We start from the raw sequence: 22,364 nt of genomic DNA, 5'->3' as shown, positions 1-22,364 counted from the left end.
CTTTATTTATCTCTAGAAACCAATTATGAGTGAGTACATCCCAAGTTCATCTTTTTGGGTCTGGGTTACCTCACTCAGGATAGTGTGTTCTATTTCCATCCATTTGCATGCAAAATTCGAGAAGTCATTGTTTTTTACCGCTGAGTAGTATTCTAATGTGTATATATTCCACACTTTCTTCATCCATTCTTCCATTGAAGGAAAGGTCAAGGGTGATATTTTTCTTAATTTCACCTGGTTAATCCCAGTTCACTGTCCACCACAATCTTTTCTTCTCCCTTTTCCTGTCTTTCTCCATTTGTTTTCACACTCTTCTTTCGGCCTGAGGTTAAATGCTATAATACCGTTTAACCTCAGTTTGGACCAGTAAGAACCAAGCCATGTTTATTTTTTCTGAAAATAACATTCCTTGGAGTTTGGTATTTCTTTGACTTTTTGCCTCTCAGCCTGTTTGCCAAATCTATTTTGCTAAGAGAATTTATTAACATAACTTTATTTAAGGAGGTCATGGCAGATAGGATAGTAGCATAATGACTTTCGCTTGTGGTCAGGACTGGTGTATGAATGTGACCGTGGTCCCAAGAATGGCTGCTCTCTTCACTTTTCACACACTGATTCTGAATCCACTCATCTGGCAGGCGAATGTTGGAAATGAATGATGGCTGTGTCTTTTCACTGTCTAGAAAGGCCTGAGGTGACAGGGTGCTACCATTAGTCACATGCACTGTCTTCTGTTTTAAAATTGGGGCCAGGCCAGGCAGTGATGATGCACACCTTTAGTCCCAGCACTCGGGAGGCAGAGGCCGGTGGATCTCTGTGAGTTCGAGGCCAGCCTTGTCTACAGGCTGGACCGGCTCCAAAGCTACAAAGAGAAAACCTGTCTCAAAAAAACCAACCAACCAACGAATAAATAATAAATAAATGAAGTAAAGTTCTGGGTTGGAAGCCAGGTGTGATGACACATGTCTGTAATTCTGACTCTTGGGAGGCTGAGGCAGGAGGACAGTGAATTTGATGCTAAATTGTGCTACATAATAAAAGATCCTAGCTCAAAACAGGCAACAAGATAAGTAGTTATGTGTCTACTTGTCCTTGGTAGAGTTCTTTTCCTAGTAAAAGTGATGGGTGCAGTGCCGTATCTGTTTCCCTGGGACATTTGCTCACACTGACAAAATGTCTCACCAATAAGAAATATGCAAGTGAGTCCTGACCCTGGTCTCCTGAACAGCCCGAGCTTTTCTCCAAAGCAAGGCAAGGAGAAAAATGAGCATGCCCCAGGAAACTGTCCTAAAAGGTTTATGTAAGCACTCGTGATGTACTTAACTCGTGTGTGGAAGATTATTCCTTCTCTTCAGAATTGAATTGTTTTTCCATTTCAATTCTTTTATCATAAAAGCAGAATAATTTTTAAATGATCTCCAAATGATAAACATGAGTGAAAATATGATTTGTAATCTTTAATTTTGGTGTTGGATTATCCAAAAATGTCTTAACTTCAAAAGTATAGATATTAGGCCTATGGGAAGAAATTATCATGTCAATAATAATAATAAGTTAATAATAAGTGGGTGATTTTAGTCCAAATTTGTGTTGTATGGTGTAAGTTATGCTGGCATGTGGTTAAGATTTGTAGGGTCCGATGCTCCTGAGTTCAGAGCTAAGTGAGTGTTTTTTTTTTTCTTTTTAAATATTTATTTATTATGTATATAATATTCTGTCTGTGTGTATGCCTGCTGGCCAGAAGAGGGCACCAGACCCCATTACAGATGGTTGTGACCCACCATGTGGTTGCTGGGAATTGAACTCATGACCTTTGGAAGAGCAGGCAATGCTCTTAACCACTGAGCCATCTCTCCAGCCCCCTAAGTGAGTGTTTTCATTGCAGAGCCCTTCCTCAAGCTGTCAGGGTTGGCACTTCTGGAGCTATTCTGATGAGTGTCTTCATGGCTGCCCCAAGTAGATACTGCTTACCTTGTGTTTATGGAACATTTGGTTATCCTGAATCCTTAACCAGTGGCAGCTAACTTACAAAGCATAGTGGCAAAGCTGACCCACTGTCTGGGCTGTAGCTGATTCAGTTAGAGGTTTCAGAAGAGGGTTTGATAGTGCTCTTAACAATACCTGCCAACCAAGTAAGAGTTGACTTTCCCAAGATAATCCCTTTAGGAGGTGCTCCTTTAGACCATTACATTATGACTTTTAGTTTAAAAATGTTATTGATACACCTTGTGTAGTTACAATTCATAGTTAAGGATCCTGAGAAAATGTCTCTATTTTAATTTTATGGTAGTTTGTTAGGAAACAGATTTATGGGAGGATTACTAACAGTGCCGTTTATGTTTATTTAGCCATAGCCGTAATTATCTTATACCAACAATTAATTTTTTTTTTCTTTTTTTTTTTTTTTTTTTTTTTTGGTTTTTCAAGACAGGGTTTCTCTGTGGTTTTGGAGCCTGTCCTGGAACTAGCTCTTGTAGACCAGGCTCGTCTCGAACTCACAGAGATCCGCCTGCCTCTGCCTCCCGAGTGCTGGGATTAAAGGCGTGCGCCACCACCGCCCGGCCTCCAACAATTAATTTTAATAATTTCTTTAAAAACTCTGGACATAATTTAGTAGCTAGTGATTGTTGACTGAGGTTTTTCACAGAGGGCTCCCTATTTCTAAAAGTTTTTTAAATGCCAGGATTTGGTGCAATAGAATTCAGTTTGTATAGCTTGCAGCTGGAGACTGCAAATCTAGATGTGCCCTCTCTTTGTGCGCCTCTGCCACTGCCACTGCCATCTGGAAGTACTGAACTCATATATCAATGCCAAAAGTTAGAGTAGTCACTTGTAGACAGAGGTAGACTGCAGTTCAAGTCACACTGACATAGACACAGCAAAATCTCAGTCGTGACCAGAGCCCAAAAGTAACTAGAAAATTCATTTAGTGGCAGTACTAATGTTAATAGTTGCTACTTTCCCTGAAACTCAGTTATTTTGCTTTATTTTTATTATTGTATTATAATGGTCTATTTTATTAAAATGTAACTTAAGGACTAATTTGGAATTTATCCCTTCCCTACTTCCTGTAGCTTGACCATGACTTAAAACATGCCCATGAGCTCCGCCAGGCTGCATTCAAGCTCTATGCCTCTCTTGGAGCAAACGATGAAGACATCCGGAAGAAGGTGAGTCTGGGAGAGGGGCGTCCCCCAGTCCTGACAGCCAGCAGGCAGGGAGTGACGTCAACCTGAAAGTCGTGGTGAAGAGCACTAACAGTGACTGTTTGAATATAATAAAGCAGAGTGACAAAAGGCATAATTGAAGAATGAATGGGACCTGGATTTGGGGGGTTGTTTGTTTTTAGAACATAGAGAGGCATGGCCATGCTGGAATGATAAATAACTGGCCTGCTGTTTTGTGTCATTAATATGGATCATTATGTTGCACATTTTTGCATGTGTTCTGATAGAAGTCTTTCTAGCACTGTGAAGCTTTAGACACCTTGAAAGATCTAACACTAGAATTGTAAATGTTATTTATGGATATACCTTCTAATGCCATTGAGAAGTTCAAATCTCTATTGTATATTGTTCTTTAATAATGTGGCTTAGTTTTATGTTTTGATTTTTTAATTTTTATTTTATTTTTTGCTACTGTGCAAGTTTAATGTGAATAAAATCTTTGTGGAATGATGATTTTATGTTTAGTGAATGGTCATCTGAATTTTCCAGCTCTTCTAAAATGTGTCACTGGTCCCTCGTCCCCATGTTAGTCTAACACTGAACTCATGTTCTTTATGGAAGTAGTTCTAGGTAAGACGTACAGTGTAGTGTTAAATTCTAACCTGGCTCCCTGCACAAACTGAAAGGCTAGAATATACCACTCACAAACATACAATCTAATAGATTCCACACAAGGGGATTACAGACATGAACCAACAAAACCACATGTCCTGTCCTGAGTGGTCATAGTAGAAGAGCAACTAGGCACTATTTATTAACCATGATGATTTCCTGACTCTCTCCATCTGTATTGGTATTTTAAGGAGAATATGAGAGAAACTAAAAGTATTGTCACTTACCAGGATTGGAAGACTATGTTAGGCTTGTTAGAGACATAATGGAACCAACGTAAGTATGTTGGATGAAATAAATTGCACAAGAAACATCCTTGGAGAAACTGAAGTAAAAGCAATAAAGTTAGGGGCTTTGATTTTAAATCCAGTATAAAAAGCACAACTAACAGCTGATTTCTCCAGTGACCTCAGTCTAGTTTAACTAGCAAGAGGCTTTTGCTCTCTTACAGTGTGTTAGTATATGACTTGTACAGGTCATCTTTATCACCTGTGAACTGTTACTTCCAAGCAAACGTTAGAGATGTGATATTACTTGTGTCTAGCCATGGTTTATGGATGTTGACACTGAAGTATTTTGTTCACTTTAGACATGTGGTGTATCACAAGAGAAGACTTTTTCTTGATAACTCATGAGATACAATTAATGATGACATGGACTGTGTAACTTAAGTACATGCTGGTTTATTATTGGGTTATTAGGAAGCAGGAGGACTATTTTATCCATCCTTATATCTCCAAAAGACCATGTCCTAGACTAAAAGGGAGTTAGATAGATGGACCATATGGGGATAGAATGTGCATTTGTACATTTCTTTGTACTTTTTTGTCAATAAATATTGTTTTGGAATTGATGACTTGATACGTGATATCATGTTCTAGAAGTACTTGAACCATAACAGTCTAATCAGTAGTCTACTAAACTTGTATTTACAATGTGTACAATTTCCTGGTCAGGCTGTTGATCATTTCTGTAGAAAGATAACAAATAAAGAATAAGTTATAATTATTAACTATAGTTCTTATGTGTGTGGTGAAGAAAAGTTACTGTGCTATTCTTATGTGGTGGGATTACATAGAATTTTTAGGAAGTTATTTAATTCTGGGAAATTGATGAGTAGTTTACAGTTCATAGAACTCACTGAAGAAATTGTAAGGTGAGAGTTATAAAAAAAATTCCTGACAAACTGCTTAAAGGCTGGTCTTAAAAGTGGGAAACATCCTTATTTTTGGTATATAAAAAGTGATAACTTTTACTTGGAATGCATTCCTTTCTTTTTATTGAAATGATTATTTGGATAGGTTGAATTTACTTTTTCCATGAAATATATCTTTCTCTTTTATATATATGCCCTATGTAATTTGATGGTATTTTTGTGTGTGTGTGTAGATTCGTAATGTACACTGTTACTTTTTTAAATGTAGCATTTATTCTTGCCAACACAGAATTTCAGTGTACTGATATATGTGTGGATAATAATGATAAAGAATTTCAAGGACCGTAAGCCTACCCTCCCAGGTCCCTCAAAACAAGCTTTTCTAAAATTTATTTATTTATTGCATGTTTCAGCTGCAAAGATGAAATGTGCAGTTGGTCTGGTTTTCATATTGTAAACAGGAACATAATTCAGTAAATAATATGCGTCACAGTGTTTTATTATGTACAGTTAAGGAAAGGAGGAAGAATACAAGAAAACCAGAGCAAAAAACAGGGACAGTGAGAAGTATACACAGCTGTTAAAGGAGGACAGTGACCATCTGTCTTCCTAGAATTATCTCTCTCTCTCTTTCTCAGTGCTTTTAAAGATGGCTAAAGGTCTGTTGTGTTATCATTTCTTTGAGTCAGACAAAATGCAGTGTAAAACTGAACATGATCTCCATGTCAGAGATTTGTCTTCTTTGGAATCATGTCACTATATTGCCATTAAAAACAACAAAAGAATTCAGCTCTTCCTATGACTTAAGAAGAACTCAATAAATACCCGTTGAGCGGGAGTTGGGTGTGGTCTTACACATATATAATCCCAGCTCTTGGGAGGTTGGAAGCTGGAGAATCATGATTTCAAGGTCATTCTCGACTACATAGCAATCTTGAGGTCACTCTGGATTATATGAGATCACGTGTTAACCCTCCCCACAACTCTGCAAAATAAATAATAAATAAATAGATAAATAAATAAAATGTTGAGTGAATATAGAAGCAAAACTGCAGAAATGATGCACAGGGCGATGTGTCGTTTAGTATGACTGGGTCTTCCTTTCTCTTATGCATGGCAAAGTTGGTGTTTTTATTCCTGGCTTTTTAGCTTTTGTTCTATTACTCTGGCATAATTAGTAATTTTTTAACTGCTTGTAACATCTGGTCAGAAGGGTAAAAGAAAGACGGTTCTGACTGTAAGAGTGAAAAGCGTTCCCATTGATTGTGTCAGGAAGAGAGAGAATCCCAAGACAAAGTGGGAGTTAGAACTTGCTGCATTAAACTTAGAATTTAGCTTAACTATATCAAATGACCCTGATTCTTGAGTGGATTATGTTAGAATAAGGGCATGGACAAGAAATGAGAGCTCAGTAGAAGAATCCAGAATTTTTTAGCTGTAACTAAATTGATAGTAACCCCAAGTAAGCATTAGATCTGGTCTCTGTCAAGGGCAAATCCAATTTCTAATGATACCACATAATACATCTTTAATCCCAGTACTTGGGAGGCGGAGGCAGATGGATCTCTGTGAGTTTGAGGCCAGCCTGTTCTACAAGAGCTAGTTCCATCCAGGACAGGATCCAAAGCTACAGAGAAGCCCTGTCTTGAAAAACCAAAACCAAACAAACAAACAGGAGAAAAAAAAAAAAGAAAGCAAGCAGAAGTTCAGGTAATGGGCAGGACATCAAGAAATAGAGCAGTAAGTCTTCAGAGACAGGCATTGTCAGTGAACTGTTAAAGTTGTGTAGTCTTGAAACCATTTCCCTTCTAGTGAAGACACGAAGACCATCGCTTCATTTCATACTTGTTCATCATCAGGGGCTTTAGAAACTGAACAACTGTTACCTGTCTTTTAATCTCTTCAAGGAACTAATGGAATGTTTCACAAACTTAGAAAGTATTTGTTGATGAAAAATGGCAATGGCACAGAATAAGTTAAACCTCAAGGAAATTAATAAAGTAAGGATGTTGCTTTTGCTTTGGGTAAAGAAATATTAATGAAGTACTGATTGTAGTCACTGTTGCCTTTAGGGTTCTGACTAGGGAAGCCTTTCGGAATGCTTTCCTCTTATGTACAAGTACTTACCTTTTAACTGGAGATAATTTTTGATGAACTAGAATGTAAGCTCCATTGGGGCAGGGTTTTTTTTTTTTTTCAAATGTTGTTCATTACTGTATTCCTAGCATCTACAACTCGCACAGCTGACAATAAACATTTGAAGAATGAATGATCGGTGAGCAAAGTAATCAAAGTGATGGGTGAATGAGCTGTGTTGTAGAATTCCATTATTTTGTAATGGTTCTCAAATTATATGTTGACCTCACTTGACTAGGAGCTTTTCCAACTTCACCAGCAATCACGTATTATGAGAAGAGAATTTTAAAATGGGAGAAGTAGATGTCTGCTCCTTATAGGCAAGGGCTTTCATTAGATACAGCGTAGAGAAAGTAGAGATGATTCTTGGTTTTCAATAGGTGGGTAATCCTAATCCTCAGTGTCTACTAACCTGGCGTATGAGTCAAAGAGAACATACTTTATGTCAAAGTACTCTTGTCTGTTGTATCCTAATTAGAAAAACAAGAGTAGTGCTGGGGTTGTAGTTCAGAACTAGCATGCCAAGGCCCTGTGCTCCATTTTCAGCACTGCAAGATGTAGAAAATTTTCCTTCTCTGTGTGATTTACAAAATAATCATAGAATGTATAATTGTGAATTTGGAATAAATTTCCTAGGGATAAACACATGATGTAGTATGTAGAGATTAACCTGACTGAGGATTCAACCTGTTTATTAAAGTGATATCATACCTATGTGAAGTATCTTCCGGTTAATGAATGTCTGGCTTCTTTAAGGTGCGTTATACAGTGCGGTCTTCAGTTATCCATTGACTAATTGAACTGCTGTTGTAGCTATATGATTTGCCCAGCAGAGACAGCATGCAGAGAGGAGATGAAGAGCAGTAAGTTGTTAGCTTCTAATTCAGCAGACTAATGGTTAGACAGTGTCTGATGGGGCAAGAGACTAATGGTTAGACAGTGTCTGATGGGGCAAGAGGAATTATTTGGAACAAATTATAGTATACCTGTTGTTTTGAGTGAGCTTGGAATCTAATTGCTTCAGGGATGTCACTTTTAATGCTTTCTAAATGCTTTTTAGTTCATGTTTCAAGACCAGAAAACTCAGTTTGTCTCTTGGGCAGGAGAATTACAGTAGCTTTACATGGCATGAAGCAAAGCAACTAAGGCTGGGATTCTTTATTAAAGTGACAATGTCAGGCTATGCTGCCTAGGCTAGCTCATACTCCTGGTCTCTCTTGCTTCCGCCTTCTGAGTGGCTGGGACTATAGATGACACCATAGCACTAACTTGTTTTTTATTTTTAAGTTGAACCTAAAAAAAATTCTGAGAGGTATAATGGCAGAGAAAAAAAGAGGAAACAAAAAGAAACAAGAATCTCCTTCCTGTCCCTTTCCCTAGTAAGAAAGATCGAACAGAATGTATTTATATTTAGCATGATGTTGGTCACATAATGAGTATTCAATAAATGGCATCCTTTGTTTGATTACTTTAAGGTATTACTTCATCAGAGAAATTTAAATAAATGCCATATATGTCTTTGTATATTTGAAGAAAAGATCACCAACATTCAAAATGTAAATAAGGATTTATAATGAAGAAAGTGACTTCATGATGTAAATTGCCCAAATTGTCATTTCAGAAAAAGAATTCTTATATTTCAGAAACATACTCTTTCTATAATGAATCTCTTATGACAGATTTTTAATTTTAACTTTTATAATTTTGACTTCATATACATTTTAAAATGTTGATTTTTTTTTAAAACGTTCTCTATGGTTATCTAAGTATCTCCCGCCTTGATTGGCTCTAACACTGTTGCTCTAAGTGATCACCACCATTCCTAGGAGACAAGTTCTCAAAAGAGAAAAATATGCATTTATTTCTCTATTTTTTAATGCTATAAGATTTTTTATAGTATATTTGTATTTAAAGTCAGTTTTCATATTTTGTGCTTTCTCCAAATTTTGTTAAGCATTCACCTTGAAAAATTTTATCCTTTGTTATAGTTGGTCTTTTGGTTAAGAGTTTAAATGACCATGAATTTATGTTTTCAAGGTTTACAAAATGTGATTGTTTACATGGTTATTTCAGAGGCACAGTGTTGAATTCTGTATTTGTCCCTTTCCTGGGGGCAGATGTAAGGAATTACTTTTAAGCCTTACCTGTGTACTGAAACAGGCACCTTGAATGTTGTGAGGATTTTCCATGGCACCACAGACAGAACATGCTTTAGGACTTGGCTTTGCTCTAAATACAAGTTCTGAGTTTATACTTCCTTAATTGGTGACTAAATTGTAAGTTACCTTCTTGAAGCTGACCTTCCAAAGAATTCTAAGTGAGCCCTGTGACGTTCATTCATGGTAAGTATTTCTAAAGAGATAACAGGTTTTGCAACACGTCCACAGTGGTGAGTCCCTTGACCTTCAGCACACTGAATGCAGCAAACCTGTGTGTGATACTTCTCTGTATGCAGTAGAGGTACTTACAGAAGACACAAAAGACTTTCACCTCAGAACTCACTAAATGGAGACCTGGAGTTATGTGTTTTTATACAGTTCATGGTGTGTAGTTGATAAGTTCTTTCTAATTTAGTTAAAAGACAAGTGGTTTGTAAACCAAAAGATGGGATAAAATTTGGTCTTTCCATTTGTAAAGCAAATGGGCAACTTAGATTTTTCGAGAGTATTTGTCTGAACATGAAGTGTTTGGAGTAACTAAGTACTTTGGAATAGCAGAGCTTGAAAAAATTGAGTTTGCCAAAAATCAGAACTGTTGTTACACTCTTCTCCATAATAAAAATGCCAGCATGAGAGTCTACAGGACACATACTTGTTACCTGTGCAGCTCTTGCCTGTAAGGATGACTTTATGTTTTTAAGTGATTGAAGGAAGGCTATCAGAACAAAAACATGGGAAGAGAAAATTGAGCTCAGACCTGTGCCCTTGAGGCTCTGTCCGAATGTAGCCATGCTCACTTGTCTTGAACTCTCCCGGCATGTTGAGTAGCTGAAGCAGAAGTGTGAGCCCCTGTGGTTAAAGGACTTACTTCCTGTCTGACTTAGCACAAAGAGCTTATCACTCTGTGCTGACACTGCACAAAAGCCAACAAACAAAAAACCACCGTAAACCGATTTGGTGGAAAACTTTGCTTACAGTTTGTCTTTGGTCTATAAAAGGAAATGAAAAAAAAAATGGGATCCACAAAACCAGGAGAGTAAGAGCATATTGTCTGCCTTCCTGAAAAGCCATTATTAAGCACCAACAGTGCGACATTGTCACTAGAGATTCCCTGCAAATCAGTTCTCTTATTTGAATGATGATGGCAATTGGGGACGTTGGACAAAAGAGAGGGAAAAAATGTGGCTTTTACTTATTATATAAACTGTTTTACTGGATTCTGTGGATTACTTAGAAACATTGCTTGAGTAAGATGCTATATCTAAGAGAAAAGTAAGCGAATATCAAGCATGTTGGAGGGTCAGAAATCATACAGTTGAAATAGTCCAACTCTACTGTACTTTGAAGCTGAATTCCATGTGACTAGAACAGCCGTTGAGAACTCACTGTGTAATGGGCACTGGTAAACGGATATGTTCTCTCTCCGTTAAGCCTCACACCATCCTGTGAGATAGCTGTTCCACTATCTAGAAGCAAACAGTTTGCTAAAGGTGGCAGCTAATAAATAAATCTAGAGTCTGAGATTGTCCCAGTTTCTCTGAAGCCAACACCTCTGCTCATTTAGTAGAGCCAAAGGATAATGTAAAGGGTAAGAAGAATGTGCGATTCGTCCAAAATGGGGAGCTTGGTATAGAACTGCAGAGGGTATGCTAACAGATGGCACGGCAGCAGGTGGAGACACATGACAATTTTCTCTTTGGTACTAGATAATGAGATATAGTTTTTTCATTTGTGTGTTTGTCGTTTATGATATATCGCTATGTAGCCAGGAATGAAGCAAAGATTAGTTTATACCTTGTAAGTTTAAAATAGACGAGAACTAATTGCAATAGGCATTCTTCCTGGGATTTCATGTGTGTGCGGAAAGTCTTGTTCACACTGAATACCAGTTTTGCTGTGATTAATTAATACACACAGAATAAGAATGCCTGTAGAAGGACATGGTGGTACAAGCTAGTCGATGCTTGGGAGGCAGGAGGATCGTATATTGAAGGTTTCATAGCAAAGACCACAATATGATTGTAATTAGGATGAACTGTTTCTAAGGGGTTTGCAAAGGTTCTCTTATGAACCTTTCCCAATTTTCTACTTCTACACGTGAAAATGAGTTGTTTCAGAAGATTGGGCCTATAGAGTGGGAAATCTTCATGCTTGTTTCTTTTGCTTTGATTTAAGTGTTTTCCAAGGGTACCATCTAAATGTGATTATCTTGGAAGGTAATTCTAGAGAGAATATTCAGATACTATTTCAATTTATGGTGTTTTCCTTTTAAATAATTTGTTTATTTTTATTCTTTTGAGGTGCTGGGATCAAACCCAGCATGTACATGCTAGGCCAGCCACTCAGCCACTGAATTACATCCCCAGCTAGAGGTACTATTTCAGAATTTTATTTTATGGACAGCTTCCTTACGGAATAGATTTAAGCTCAAGGTAACATGTGAGATCCTTTGATCTTTAATAGTCACTACTTTGTCAAGCTGTAATTTTCTTCACTAGAATGTAAGCTACATAAAGGCAGTACCTGGACTATACAGGTGTTAGACTTGTATTTGCTTGGTAAATTGTGTCTATTTGAACCTTAATAAGACTGATGTGTATGGATATGCATATATAGAATAAATTTCTTATATGTTGTATAATTCCTGGGACAGTGCACAGTTCACCATCCCTGGGATAGTAAACAGAAGGAGGTGGAGGAATGTTTATTGCTATTGAAATGGTGATGTATAGTGGTTCTATTTATTTGTTAAACTAAAGTGTACTTTGGTGGCTGCCTTGCTTCTGTGCTGATGTAACCTAATGATTGAACTTAAAATTTGAATTTATGCATTGATACTTTTCATAGATGTGGTTTTTTTTTAATACAATGGGACATTTCTGACATCATAATGTTTGTGCTACTTTTTGTTTTCTGGGGGTAAGGAAAAGTTGAGCAGAGAGAGATAACCCACATTTCTCAAAGAATAGAGGTTAAAGGTGTGTGTGTGTGTGTAGCACTCAGGTCAGTGTCCATTGTTGTCTATGACAACACTTAATAGACTGAAGCTGTGCAGTCCACGCCCACCAGCTCTGTCCTCTGGGGCAGGTCCTGAGGTCCCTCAGCTACTGGCTGCCTGACTGGCTTCTTTCTCCTGCTGTCATTAGACTTCCCAGATGCAGTCACCTGCCTTCGTGGATCTGGGAGGCTGCATCTTCTGACTTTCAGAGTTTGACTCTAGCTCTTTACTACTGTGGTCAGCTTTGTCTTCTTTAGAACTCTGTCACTACACTTCATAGAACTTCTGGGACCCTTTCTCACAAGCTTGTTTGGAATTAAACTGTGAAATATCTGGATTGATGTTAAGATAATGTCTACTTGGCCATCTACCCCTTTGGCCCCAAACCCACCAATTTTAAGTTGCTTGCAAAGTTCACTAATACCACTAAAACCTCAGAGATATGAAGTTTAATTTTTGTACAGTTTGCTTGACCTGTTTTAAGAAAAGTTTAAAGTTCAAACTTAAGTTTTTTCTGGCACTTGAAGACGGTTTCATCCTGAGACTTACCGAGGAAGAATAATTGAATTCAAGTGTTTTGCCTTGATTTGTTTGTTTAATAATACATGTATGAATGATCCTTCTAGATCTTCATAAACTCTCAGGAAAAGATGGCTTATGTCCTAGTCTTATCTGGATTATGGGTCTCCTGGAGATTTTTTTTATTTTTGATGGACTGAGAGTTCTTGTATTTAAAGAACGTCTTTGGGTTGTTGATATTGTACAGTGAACCATCTTGGTGTTACATGGGTTCTGTATACTTTCACCATTTCTTCTTTATGCCCCAAGTTTTTTGTTCTGGTAACAGGGATTTCCCATCCTGTTCTACTAGATCCATGCCCATTCCTAGAAGAATTGCAATAATATACAAATGCAACAGCATGTAGGTGTTGACTACAGATACCAGTGTAACACTTAGTCCAGCGATCTAAATTTTCATCAGTTTTAGATGCAGGGATTTAATTCTTTAGTTACATTTACAGTCCCAGTTCCTAGAAGAAAAAGAATGACTTCCTCCGCTAGAGAGATAGCCCATTACTAGTACCCCTTCTGGTGGGATGCAGTGTCTGTGACAGAGGACAGTATCTTTTACAGAATTTCCAAAAAGACCAGTGGGTCAGTCAGAACAATTTCCACTTGTCATTACTTTTACATCCTCAGAGAACCCAAGATTCCATTCTGGGTGCTATGACTTGGTCTCTTTCAAAGCTTTGGAGCATAGAACGGGGGTCATTAAGAGGTATCATGGAGAACATGGTTTATCGCTCTTGCCTTTCCAACCCCAGGTCTATAAATCAGTGTGGCACTCCATTAGACTATCATGAGTCAGTGGACCTTGGCAGTAGTCACCTCTAAGCCCTTCCCTATTGACCTAAAAATTTGTCGTCAGTATTTCTAAACCTTTCCTTAAAGCCTTGTATCACATTTTTATCTTCATTTTTATAATATTTTCACTATGACACCCCCCTCCCGCCTCTTATCCCTGGAAACACGGCTTCAGTGCTCAGGCTGTGGAACTTTATTAGGTCATGTTCTTTTACATGAACTATCTGGATTCACTAGAGCAGCAACGGGGATTGCCTAAGATTATATAGCAGATCACTCCATAACATTGTGTTTTACATTTTCCCAATAGGTTGACTATCCAGTCATTTTATTACAGTCAACACCCTGCTCCCTCCCCCTGGGCTGTTTGATTCTTGTCCTTAGTAACTTTGGGAAGGAGGTCATAACCTTGACATGGGGCCAGACTAAGCTCATAGAATTCTCTTGTCCATTTCTTATGTAGAATTAGGCTCTTATGGGGCCAAGCACTTTCAAACATTTGGTTATTTTCCATGTATTATTTCGGAAGTGTGTACACAAATACTTTGTGTACATGGGTGCCATGATGTGTGCTTGGAGGTCAGAAGATAGTTTGTTGGAGTCAGTTCTTTCCAGCATGTGCCTGCCAGGAATCAAACTCAGGGTGCCAGGTTTGGTGGCAAACATCTTTTTCGGCTGAATTCAGGTATTTATGACCTGTTGCTATATTGAGATAGTCTTTATTAGATGTTTATATGATTGCTGCACTATCCTGTCACTTGGTAGATTTACTTCTTCAGCTAAATTTGGCCAGTAAATATTATCCATAAGTCTTTTTCAAGTCTTGCCCAAGCCTAGGTTTGCTAAGCACCTGAAGTGAGTGCTGATAATGTTTTTGGTTTTTAGAAAGTAATCCTGTGTCTCATTTTCCTATCCATACACAGCCTCTGATGAAGACACTTAAAGAGGAAAGTAGTCTAGGGGTCATGATAGAAGGGCTTTGAGCTTCAATATATATTCAGCATAGTAAGCTAACGAGAGGAGGGACAGAATGGAGCAGTTCCAATAAGAAGTGGCTTAGGCTTGTGGTCCCCATCACTCAGGGTTCTGGGGTGGCAGGATCATGTGGGCACCTGTTTTTGAGTTAGAGACTCAACTAGGGCAACATTAGACAGACTTCACCCCAAAAAGGAAAAAAGTGAACTGTTAACTGATGTCCCAGAGAAAAATCAAGGTTCTTGTAAAGTAGAAGTGAGTGCAGAGGAACTAGGTATGGTGGAGCTAGGAAGAATTTGAAGTGGGAGATGGGTACCACAAGGAACACGAGGATCTCTTGCAGGTGAGTACAGGGCTGGGGGAACCTGTAGTGAAAGTCTTGACAGGAGATTGTGTCAGCTGAGAAGTGGGCGAGCATCCACATTGGGAAAAATTATAGGAAAGTTAAAATAGGGTAGGCTAGCCTGAGAAAGAAGGTATATGGGAGGCTAGAAGTGATAACGGGCAAAGCATGGGTGCTCAAAAACTAAGAGTGTGATTAGGGTTGCTCTGGCATAAGGAACTTACATATTCTTGTACTGTATGGTACATATTCTTGGGCTGTTTAGGCACTGGAAAACACTATGAAAAATTCCTTTCCTGACCTATGGCTAAAGTGTGGTTCCTTGTTCTCTCTCTCTCTCTCTTGCTCCAGGTGCATATATGTGTGTATTATGTTTATATATGTGTGCATGTGTGTTACATGTATGTTTGTGAGGGGACAGCTTACAGAAGCTATTTTTCTCCTTCCACCCTGTGGCTTCAGGTGCTTGATCTCAAGTTGTCAACTCAGTGGCATGTACTGTTAGCCACTAAGCCTTCTCACTGGCCCAAAGTTTCCTCCTCCTAATGTGTGTGTGTTTTGTCTGAATGTCTGTCTGTACCACCTGTGTGTAGTGCCTGTGGAAGCCAGAAGAGAGCATAGAATTTCCTTGACTGGAGTTACAGACGGTTGTGAGCTGCCATGTGGGTGTTGGGAATGAAAGCCAGGTCCTATGAAAGAGCAGTGCTTTTTAACTACCAAGTCATCCTCCGGCTCCAGGTTCTCTGCTCTTGATAGTAGAGGTCTGGTCACTGGTCACCAGTAATTGAAAATGATTTCTGCTGCATGGCTCTCAACATGCTGAGACTTCTCTCCTGCTCTGCAGTCCAGCTTCTGAATCCCATGCCACTCTAAGTTGGTGGTCTTAAAGCTTCAGCTTCAGTTGCACACGGGACTCATCTTTTAAAAGGACAGGTTCTCTCTTGGCAATAACCTGATTTAACTGGTGTGTCCCGGATGTAAATGCTATCAACAGCTCCTTCAGCGTTTTGGCCTGTGCTAGGTGTTTCAGGTGAGAGTACCAACCCCTCCCAATGATGGGTCATTCATGTTTAGAGCTATTTACCAGAGCAGTATTATAGGTGTTGCTAAGTACATGGACTTTGCAGTCAAGTAACCCTTGTGTTATTTAGAATCCTCAACTTCCTAGTATGTCAGTTCATAATAACACTAGCAGAAGAGATGATGGGAGAGTCAGATAACCTTAGCAGGATGACTGTCACGTACATGAACTCAACAAATATCCATTGATGATGTTAATATTTTTGTGATTGTACTAACACTTAATAATAAGAAAAATCTATTTTTCTGTAGGCCCATGCAAGTTTAACGTAATTCCTCTGCACATTGTTCTTTTATCAGTACATGGCTTAATGAAGATGGATTTCAGGGTATCTTACTTTAACCCATAAGAAGCAAAGCTTAGTGGTTGTTGGTGTCAAGTATCAGGGTCTGGTGGTGAAGGATAGCAAGGGTTACTTGTAAATATTTCACTTAATTTAAATTTGTTTGGTAAAGTGGAGCTGCAGAATGGCTGTGTCAGAATCTGTAGATTTCGTTCACTTGATGAGGATACTGAACTATGATTCTTTATCATTCTTACAGGGAACTGCCTCATAGTTTACTTATATCCCCTCGCCCCAGACTGTTTATGCACACCTCTGTAGTACTTAGGCCATTTAGATTTTGTTTTAGATGTCTTTAAAGAGACATATTGTGCCTGTCATTTACCCTGACTTGTCCTTAGTGAGTGCTTACCCCGTCTTTCTAGTGAGCTGTCTGCCCTTCTGCAAGGTGATGGTTGAGAGGTAAAATCTTAAATGGACATTAACATACTCGCATTACAAGCAGTGAAGTTTGTCACCTTCATGTTGTTATTTATGCAGCATTAACCTTTTTCTCCAGATCATTGAGACTGAAAATATGATGGACCGGATTGTGACTGGCTTGTCTGAGTCTAGTGTCAAGGTGCGGTTAGCTGCTGTCAGGTATGAGCTTTACATGGTCTGAATAAAAATCCCTTGCTCTGTGTTTAGCCCGTTTCATTTCCGGTCCTTCACTAAGTGCAGGATGCAGATGTTCATGGAACATCTGCTCAGGTGAAGCCATGCAGTGTGCGGTGTGACCTAACTGAACCTCCAATGCCTGAGAGGTGTCTTGCTGTAGCTGACTTAGTATCGATAGCCATGTTTAACTGTACATTCATACTAGTGAAAAGCCGAGCGACTGATTTGAAATGTGAGCTGTGGCTTCTTGGGAAGCTAATTTTGATCATTCTTTATAGATGCTTGCACAGTTTATCCAGATCTGTACAGCAGCTTCGAACCAGTTTCCAGGATCATGCGGTGTGGAAACCTTTAATGAAGGTGAGAAAGCCACAGCAGTTGGCACCAAGCCTGTGGGCCAAGCTGGCCAGCAGCACCCGGGTCTAGGACTGCATCTGATTTTTGGGTAGAATATGTTGATGTTCGTCTCAAGTCAGATGTTCCGAGCAGCTACATACTTAGAGAGTGCGTTTCATGTGTGAAAGGGAAGTCCCAGCCCAGGTTTCTTTATTGGCTTGAGCTCTCAGTACTCATTTGTGCTTCTGTGTTTATCATTACTCTTTAAATTTAAATCTGGAATTTTCTGAGTAGCCTTTAGGTTATAAAAAAGAAAATAATTGGCTGGTTATAGATATAAAGTAAGATTGGGCCATTAATTTTGCTTTGGGGCTCTCCCATACCAGCAGGAAAGAACTGAAGGCAAATAAATCTGAGTTAAAACTTAAAGGGTGCTTGCAGTTAGCTGCCGCTAATGTGAACCCCCATATGGAGCCACAGTCAGCTTGGTTTTGAGTTTTTTTTTTTTTTTTTTTTTTGATGTCTTAAGTGACTATGCATTTCATTTACTAAGTAGAATTTTAAAATTTATTTGGATTTTGTTGTTGTTCTTTTTGAGTACTTCCTCCAGGTCCATTGGCCTTGCAATAGTGATCTCACTCTTGCTTCAGTTTAGAATAGGCATGTCAGTGTGGCAGAAATAAGAGAAACGTCAAGCAGGACAGTTGTTGATTAGACTTTAAGAGAACAGGATTTCTTTCCATTAGTAGAACTGTTATGAAAGGTGTAGGAAATAGCAAGGGTGCCTTCATGACTGTCATAGAAGGATGGAGTGTAGGGTGGGAGCTAGGGGAGGCATGTCTGATAGCTTAGTAACTGAAGAGTAGAGGCAGGAAGATCATGAGGTGAAGCCAGTTGGACTGTGTAGTGAGACCTTGTTTTTGTGTGGGGTATTGTTGCTTGCTTCTGAAGGTAGAATTGGACTAGTACTGAAGGCCTTGGGAATTAGCACGCGGAGGGACTCTTACGGGAAAGTTGATTTTATGGCAGAGTATATGGTTTATTCTTTGAGGTCTTAAAATGAGATGATAGTCATTGTTTAAGAAACCATATGAGCCAGGCAGGGGTGGTGCACGGTTTTAGTTCCAGCACCCTAGAGGCAGAGGCAGGTGGATCTCTGAGTTCAAGGCTGGCCTGGTCTACAGAGTGAGTTACAGGACAGCCAGGACTACACACTTGTCTCAGAAAACCAAAAAGAAAGAAAAAAGAAAAGAGAAAGAAGGAAAAGAAACAGAATGAACCCTCGAACTAGTCACTGGAAGGCATAACAGTATTGAGTATGTGATTTGTGTTTAGGTTTCTAGAAGGATGTCGTGATCCAGCCTCATGAGGCTGATCAGGACAAAATATTCCTTCAATTTCTCCCTTGCTGAGGGCCTTCCTTCTCAGCGTGTGACCCTGCACATTCCCATCCATTGACACTGTTCTCTGCTTTTCTTTCACCTGATTTCCCCATTGGACATATGGAGCCCCTCTGAACATGACTCATTTCCTGCTGTAGTTTTGTTTCCTAAAACTCACTGAGAGCCCCCAACCTCAGAGAGGTTATTTCCCTACTCTGTAACCTTAATGCCTTTCCACATTGGTAAGGTGCTGCCTCAGGGACTGGTTCAGGTCAACAGAAGTCTGTTTCAGACTCACAGTCTCTTATCGAAAACCAATGGAGCCAATTTGACATTCTTAGATTTTTGAAAGCCCTCCTCAGTTCATGTTTTCTTTTATAATTCCTAGTCTTTCTTTTTAGGGTTTTGTTTTTGTTTTCTGGTTTGTCCATTTGTTTTTAATTATAGCTTTTAAGTATAGCTAAATCATAATTTATTACCAATTCAAGACTTTTTAACTATTTTCTGTTTCCCAAACTAACTACTTTGTGTCTGGAGCCCTTGTTTGTCTCTGGGTGCTCAGCTCAAAATCTCTCTGTTATATACATCAAGGATAGAGCAAGGTGATTTCTGTCTATTTCTCCAAGGGCAAATGTTTGATGAGCAGCTTAGAAGAGTTTATACTCATGGCTATATGTGGGTTCAACTCTCAACTCAGGACTTAGTTAACACATTTCAGATATAATATTAGATACAGGTACTCATACTCACTTTGATTTTTCATAGTTGAAAAGCTGCTTATGTATCTAATAATTTTTCTTATTTGCCTTTCCATATACTTTAATCTGTTGACTAACAAAACACAAGGGAATAGTCATTTAATTTTAATAAAAAATTTTGTGTTTTAATTTTTTCTGTTTGGGTAAAATTCATATGTATGTATATAATTTTTTGTTCTGGGATCAAATCCATGGTCTCATACATACTAGACAAGCACTCTACCAACTAAGCCATACTCCTAGTCCTATTTTATTGCTAAAAATCTATTTGCTAGACAGTAAAGGTCAGCTTCTGAAGTGCAGTATTTTTCCTACACATACTCTCCAGGGGGCTGGAGAGATGGCTCAGAGGTTAAGAGCATTGCCTCCTCTTCCAAAGGTCCTGCGTTCCAATTCCCAGCAACCACATGGTGGCTCACAACCATCTGTAATGGGGTTTGGTGCCCTCTTCTGGCCTGCAGGCATACACACAGACAGAATATTGTATATATAATANCATGGTGGCTCACAACCATCTGTAATGGGGTTTGGTGCCCTCTTCTGGCCTGCAGGCATACACACAGACAGAATATTGTATACATAATAAATAAATAAAGATTTAAAAAAAAAAAAAAAAGAGAGCAGCCACATACTCTCCAGTATGAAAAGTCAAATTGAAAGACTTTTACTTAGTCATCTATGACTTCACCTTCAGCATTTCAGAATTAATGACATCGTCCTTTTTATTCTATAGGTGTTACAGAATGCACCTGATGAAATCCTAGTAGTAGCATCTTCCATGTTATGTAACCTTCTTCTTGAATTTTCTCCAAGTAAAGAGGTTAGTATTGACTTTCTCTTAATCTGGCTAAAGTTTAGTCAATTGCTGTTATTTTCTTTTTTGCTTTTTATTTATTTATTTTGGCTTTTTCAAAACAGAGTTTCTCTGTGTAGCTCTGGCTGTCCTGGAACTCACTTTGTAGACCAGGGCCTCAAACACACAGAGATCTGCCCACCTCTGCATGCTGAGTACTGGGATTTAGGTGTGTGTCACCACCACCCAAGTTTTCTTTTTTATTAAATATAAAGTTGGTGTTGAAGCTTGTGGACTGGGTTGGAGAACTGCTTCTAAGTGGTTTGATTTGGGTAGAGAAGGAGACAAGCCACTGGTTTTCAGTACTGGAATGACGTCCGTTACCTTGTTCATCCTACCTGTCATGCTCCACTTGCTTCCTAGATGTTAGGAAGCCCAAAGCCGCACAGTGGCATTCACCTGTCCTCTCGGGTGCTTGGGAGGCTGAGGCAAGAGGATTGATTCCAAGAGCCCAAGAATTTGAGGCCATCTTGTTTATACATAACTAAAAGATATCATAGTATATAATCATTCTATGTTGAAATTGCAAGTAAAGAAATAACTATAAATCTATAAATAGACTATTATCAAATAATATTTACTAAAGAATAAATTGAAAAACAAGTTGTCTTCGAAAATCAGGATCGTAAGTCATTTCAAGAAAATAATTCCTTGCATCAGAAAGTAACATTAAGTGGTCATTGTTTGGGGTAGAACAAATACAGGTTTTTTCCTATTTCTGTTCTTGACAGTTTTCTGCATCTACAATGAATTTCGGTGGTTTTCACTGTTCTTGTCTCTCACCTCCTCCCTCTCCTACTGAAACCCTTCTTATCTTCACTCTCTTCTTCACCTACTTGTGTGTGACCCGCTGTGTTTGATTAGGATTGCTTTCATGACCATGGATGGAAGTAATTTATTAGAGCTGGGCAGCTTGACTTCTTCCCCAGCAACATTAACTGACAGTAGACTCTCAGGAAGGGGTAGAATCTTGTAGACCCCTTCATGACCTTGATGCAGTGTTGATTGACAGCCCAGTCTAGTGCGGTGGTGTCTCTAGCTGCAATATGTTTGGTAATGGTTCTTTCAGGACCAGAAGACTCCTTTTGATGCACATGTCCCTGTCCTTTGGTTCTTGTGTTCTTTCTGGCACTTCCTATTTATGCAATGTCTCTGAGTTTTAGAGGGTTCCCTTTCCACAATTTTTAAGTTTTTTGAGTTCATGGGGTTTTGTTTTTAATAAAGAAGAATCAATTTAATAAAGGATAGGTGAACCTTTCACAGTTCTGCTATTACAGTCTTTCTGGTCTAGGGCATTGTAGAGCATGGTTACACATGTAAGGAAAATGGATTCAGTCTCCAGCAACAGCAACCGAAAGAGTGAGTGGATGTGTGTGTGAAGGGCATGCATGCATGCGTGCATAAGAGAGAGAGGGAGGGAGGGAAAGAGAGAGAGAGAGAGAGAGAGAGAGAGAGAGAGAGAGAGAGAGAGAGAGAGAGAGAGAGCGCGAGAGCTTGTCTTGCTCAAGGTATCTTTTATGGTGCATTAATTCCCCACTTCAAATTGGAGAGTTGGGGAAGAGATTGTACATGAGTGGTAGAGCAGACACTGTAGTTTGCATATCTGATATGGACTCTTTTTCTCATTGTTATTTATTTATCATTCTTTCTTGCTCCTCCTTTTCTAATCAGCCAATTTTGGAATCAGGAGCTGTAGAGCTGCTTTGTGGATTAACACAGAGTGAAAACCCTGCTCTACGAGTGAATGGGATTTGGGCTTTAATGGTATGTTTCCTTTTAATGTCACAATTTATAAGAAAACTAGGGGTATTATCAAAGTTATGACTATGGCATATGTTCTGGAATTTTCTTTTTCTTTTTTTTTCTTTTTTCTTTTTTTTTTTTTTTTGAGATGGGGTTTATCTGTGTAGCTCTGGTTGTCCTGGAACTCTGTAGAACACGCTGGCCTTGAACTCATAGAGATTTGCCTGCCTCTGCTTCCCAAATGCAGATTAAAGAAAGGAGTGTACCACCACTGCTCAGCTAGAATTTACTTTTTAA

At 38.8% G+C, this 22,364-nt stretch overlaps 1 protein-coding gene across 4 annotated transcripts in view; it reads left to right on the top strand.

The window, feature by feature from the left end:
- The window catches only part of Armc8 (armadillo repeat containing 8), a 94,385-nt gene that overhangs the window by 49,295 nt on the left and 22,726 nt on the right, over window positions 1-22,364 (top strand). For 3 of the 4 annotated variants that reach the window (XM_050139327.1, XM_050139329.1, XM_050139326.1), the window contains exons 12-16: window positions 3,075-3,170; window positions 16,895-16,977; window positions 17,274-17,355; window positions 20,205-20,291; window positions 21,996-22,088. In XM_050139327.1, coding sequence (XP_049995284.1) covers window positions 3,075-3,170; window positions 16,895-16,977; window positions 17,274-17,355; window positions 20,205-20,291; window positions 21,996-22,088 — 441 coding nt within the window. The remainder of the gene's footprint in view (window positions 1-3,074; window positions 3,171-16,894; window positions 16,978-17,273; window positions 17,356-20,204; window positions 20,292-21,995; window positions 22,089-22,364) is intronic. The other variant, XM_050139328.1, reaches the window with a different exon arrangement.

The sequence above is a fragment of the Alexandromys fortis genome, unplaced genomic scaffold (genome assembly GCF_014885135.2).
Source record: "Alexandromys fortis isolate MF-2015 unplaced genomic scaffold, M_Fortis_MF-2015_v1.1 scaffold_36, whole genome shotgun sequence".
In the NCBI taxonomy this organism is placed as follows: Eukaryota; Metazoa; Chordata; class Mammalia; order Rodentia; family Cricetidae; genus Alexandromys; species Alexandromys fortis.
The sequence above is the reverse complement of the archived record's forward strand: the minus strand, read 5'-3'. Positions and strand labels throughout refer to the sequence as shown.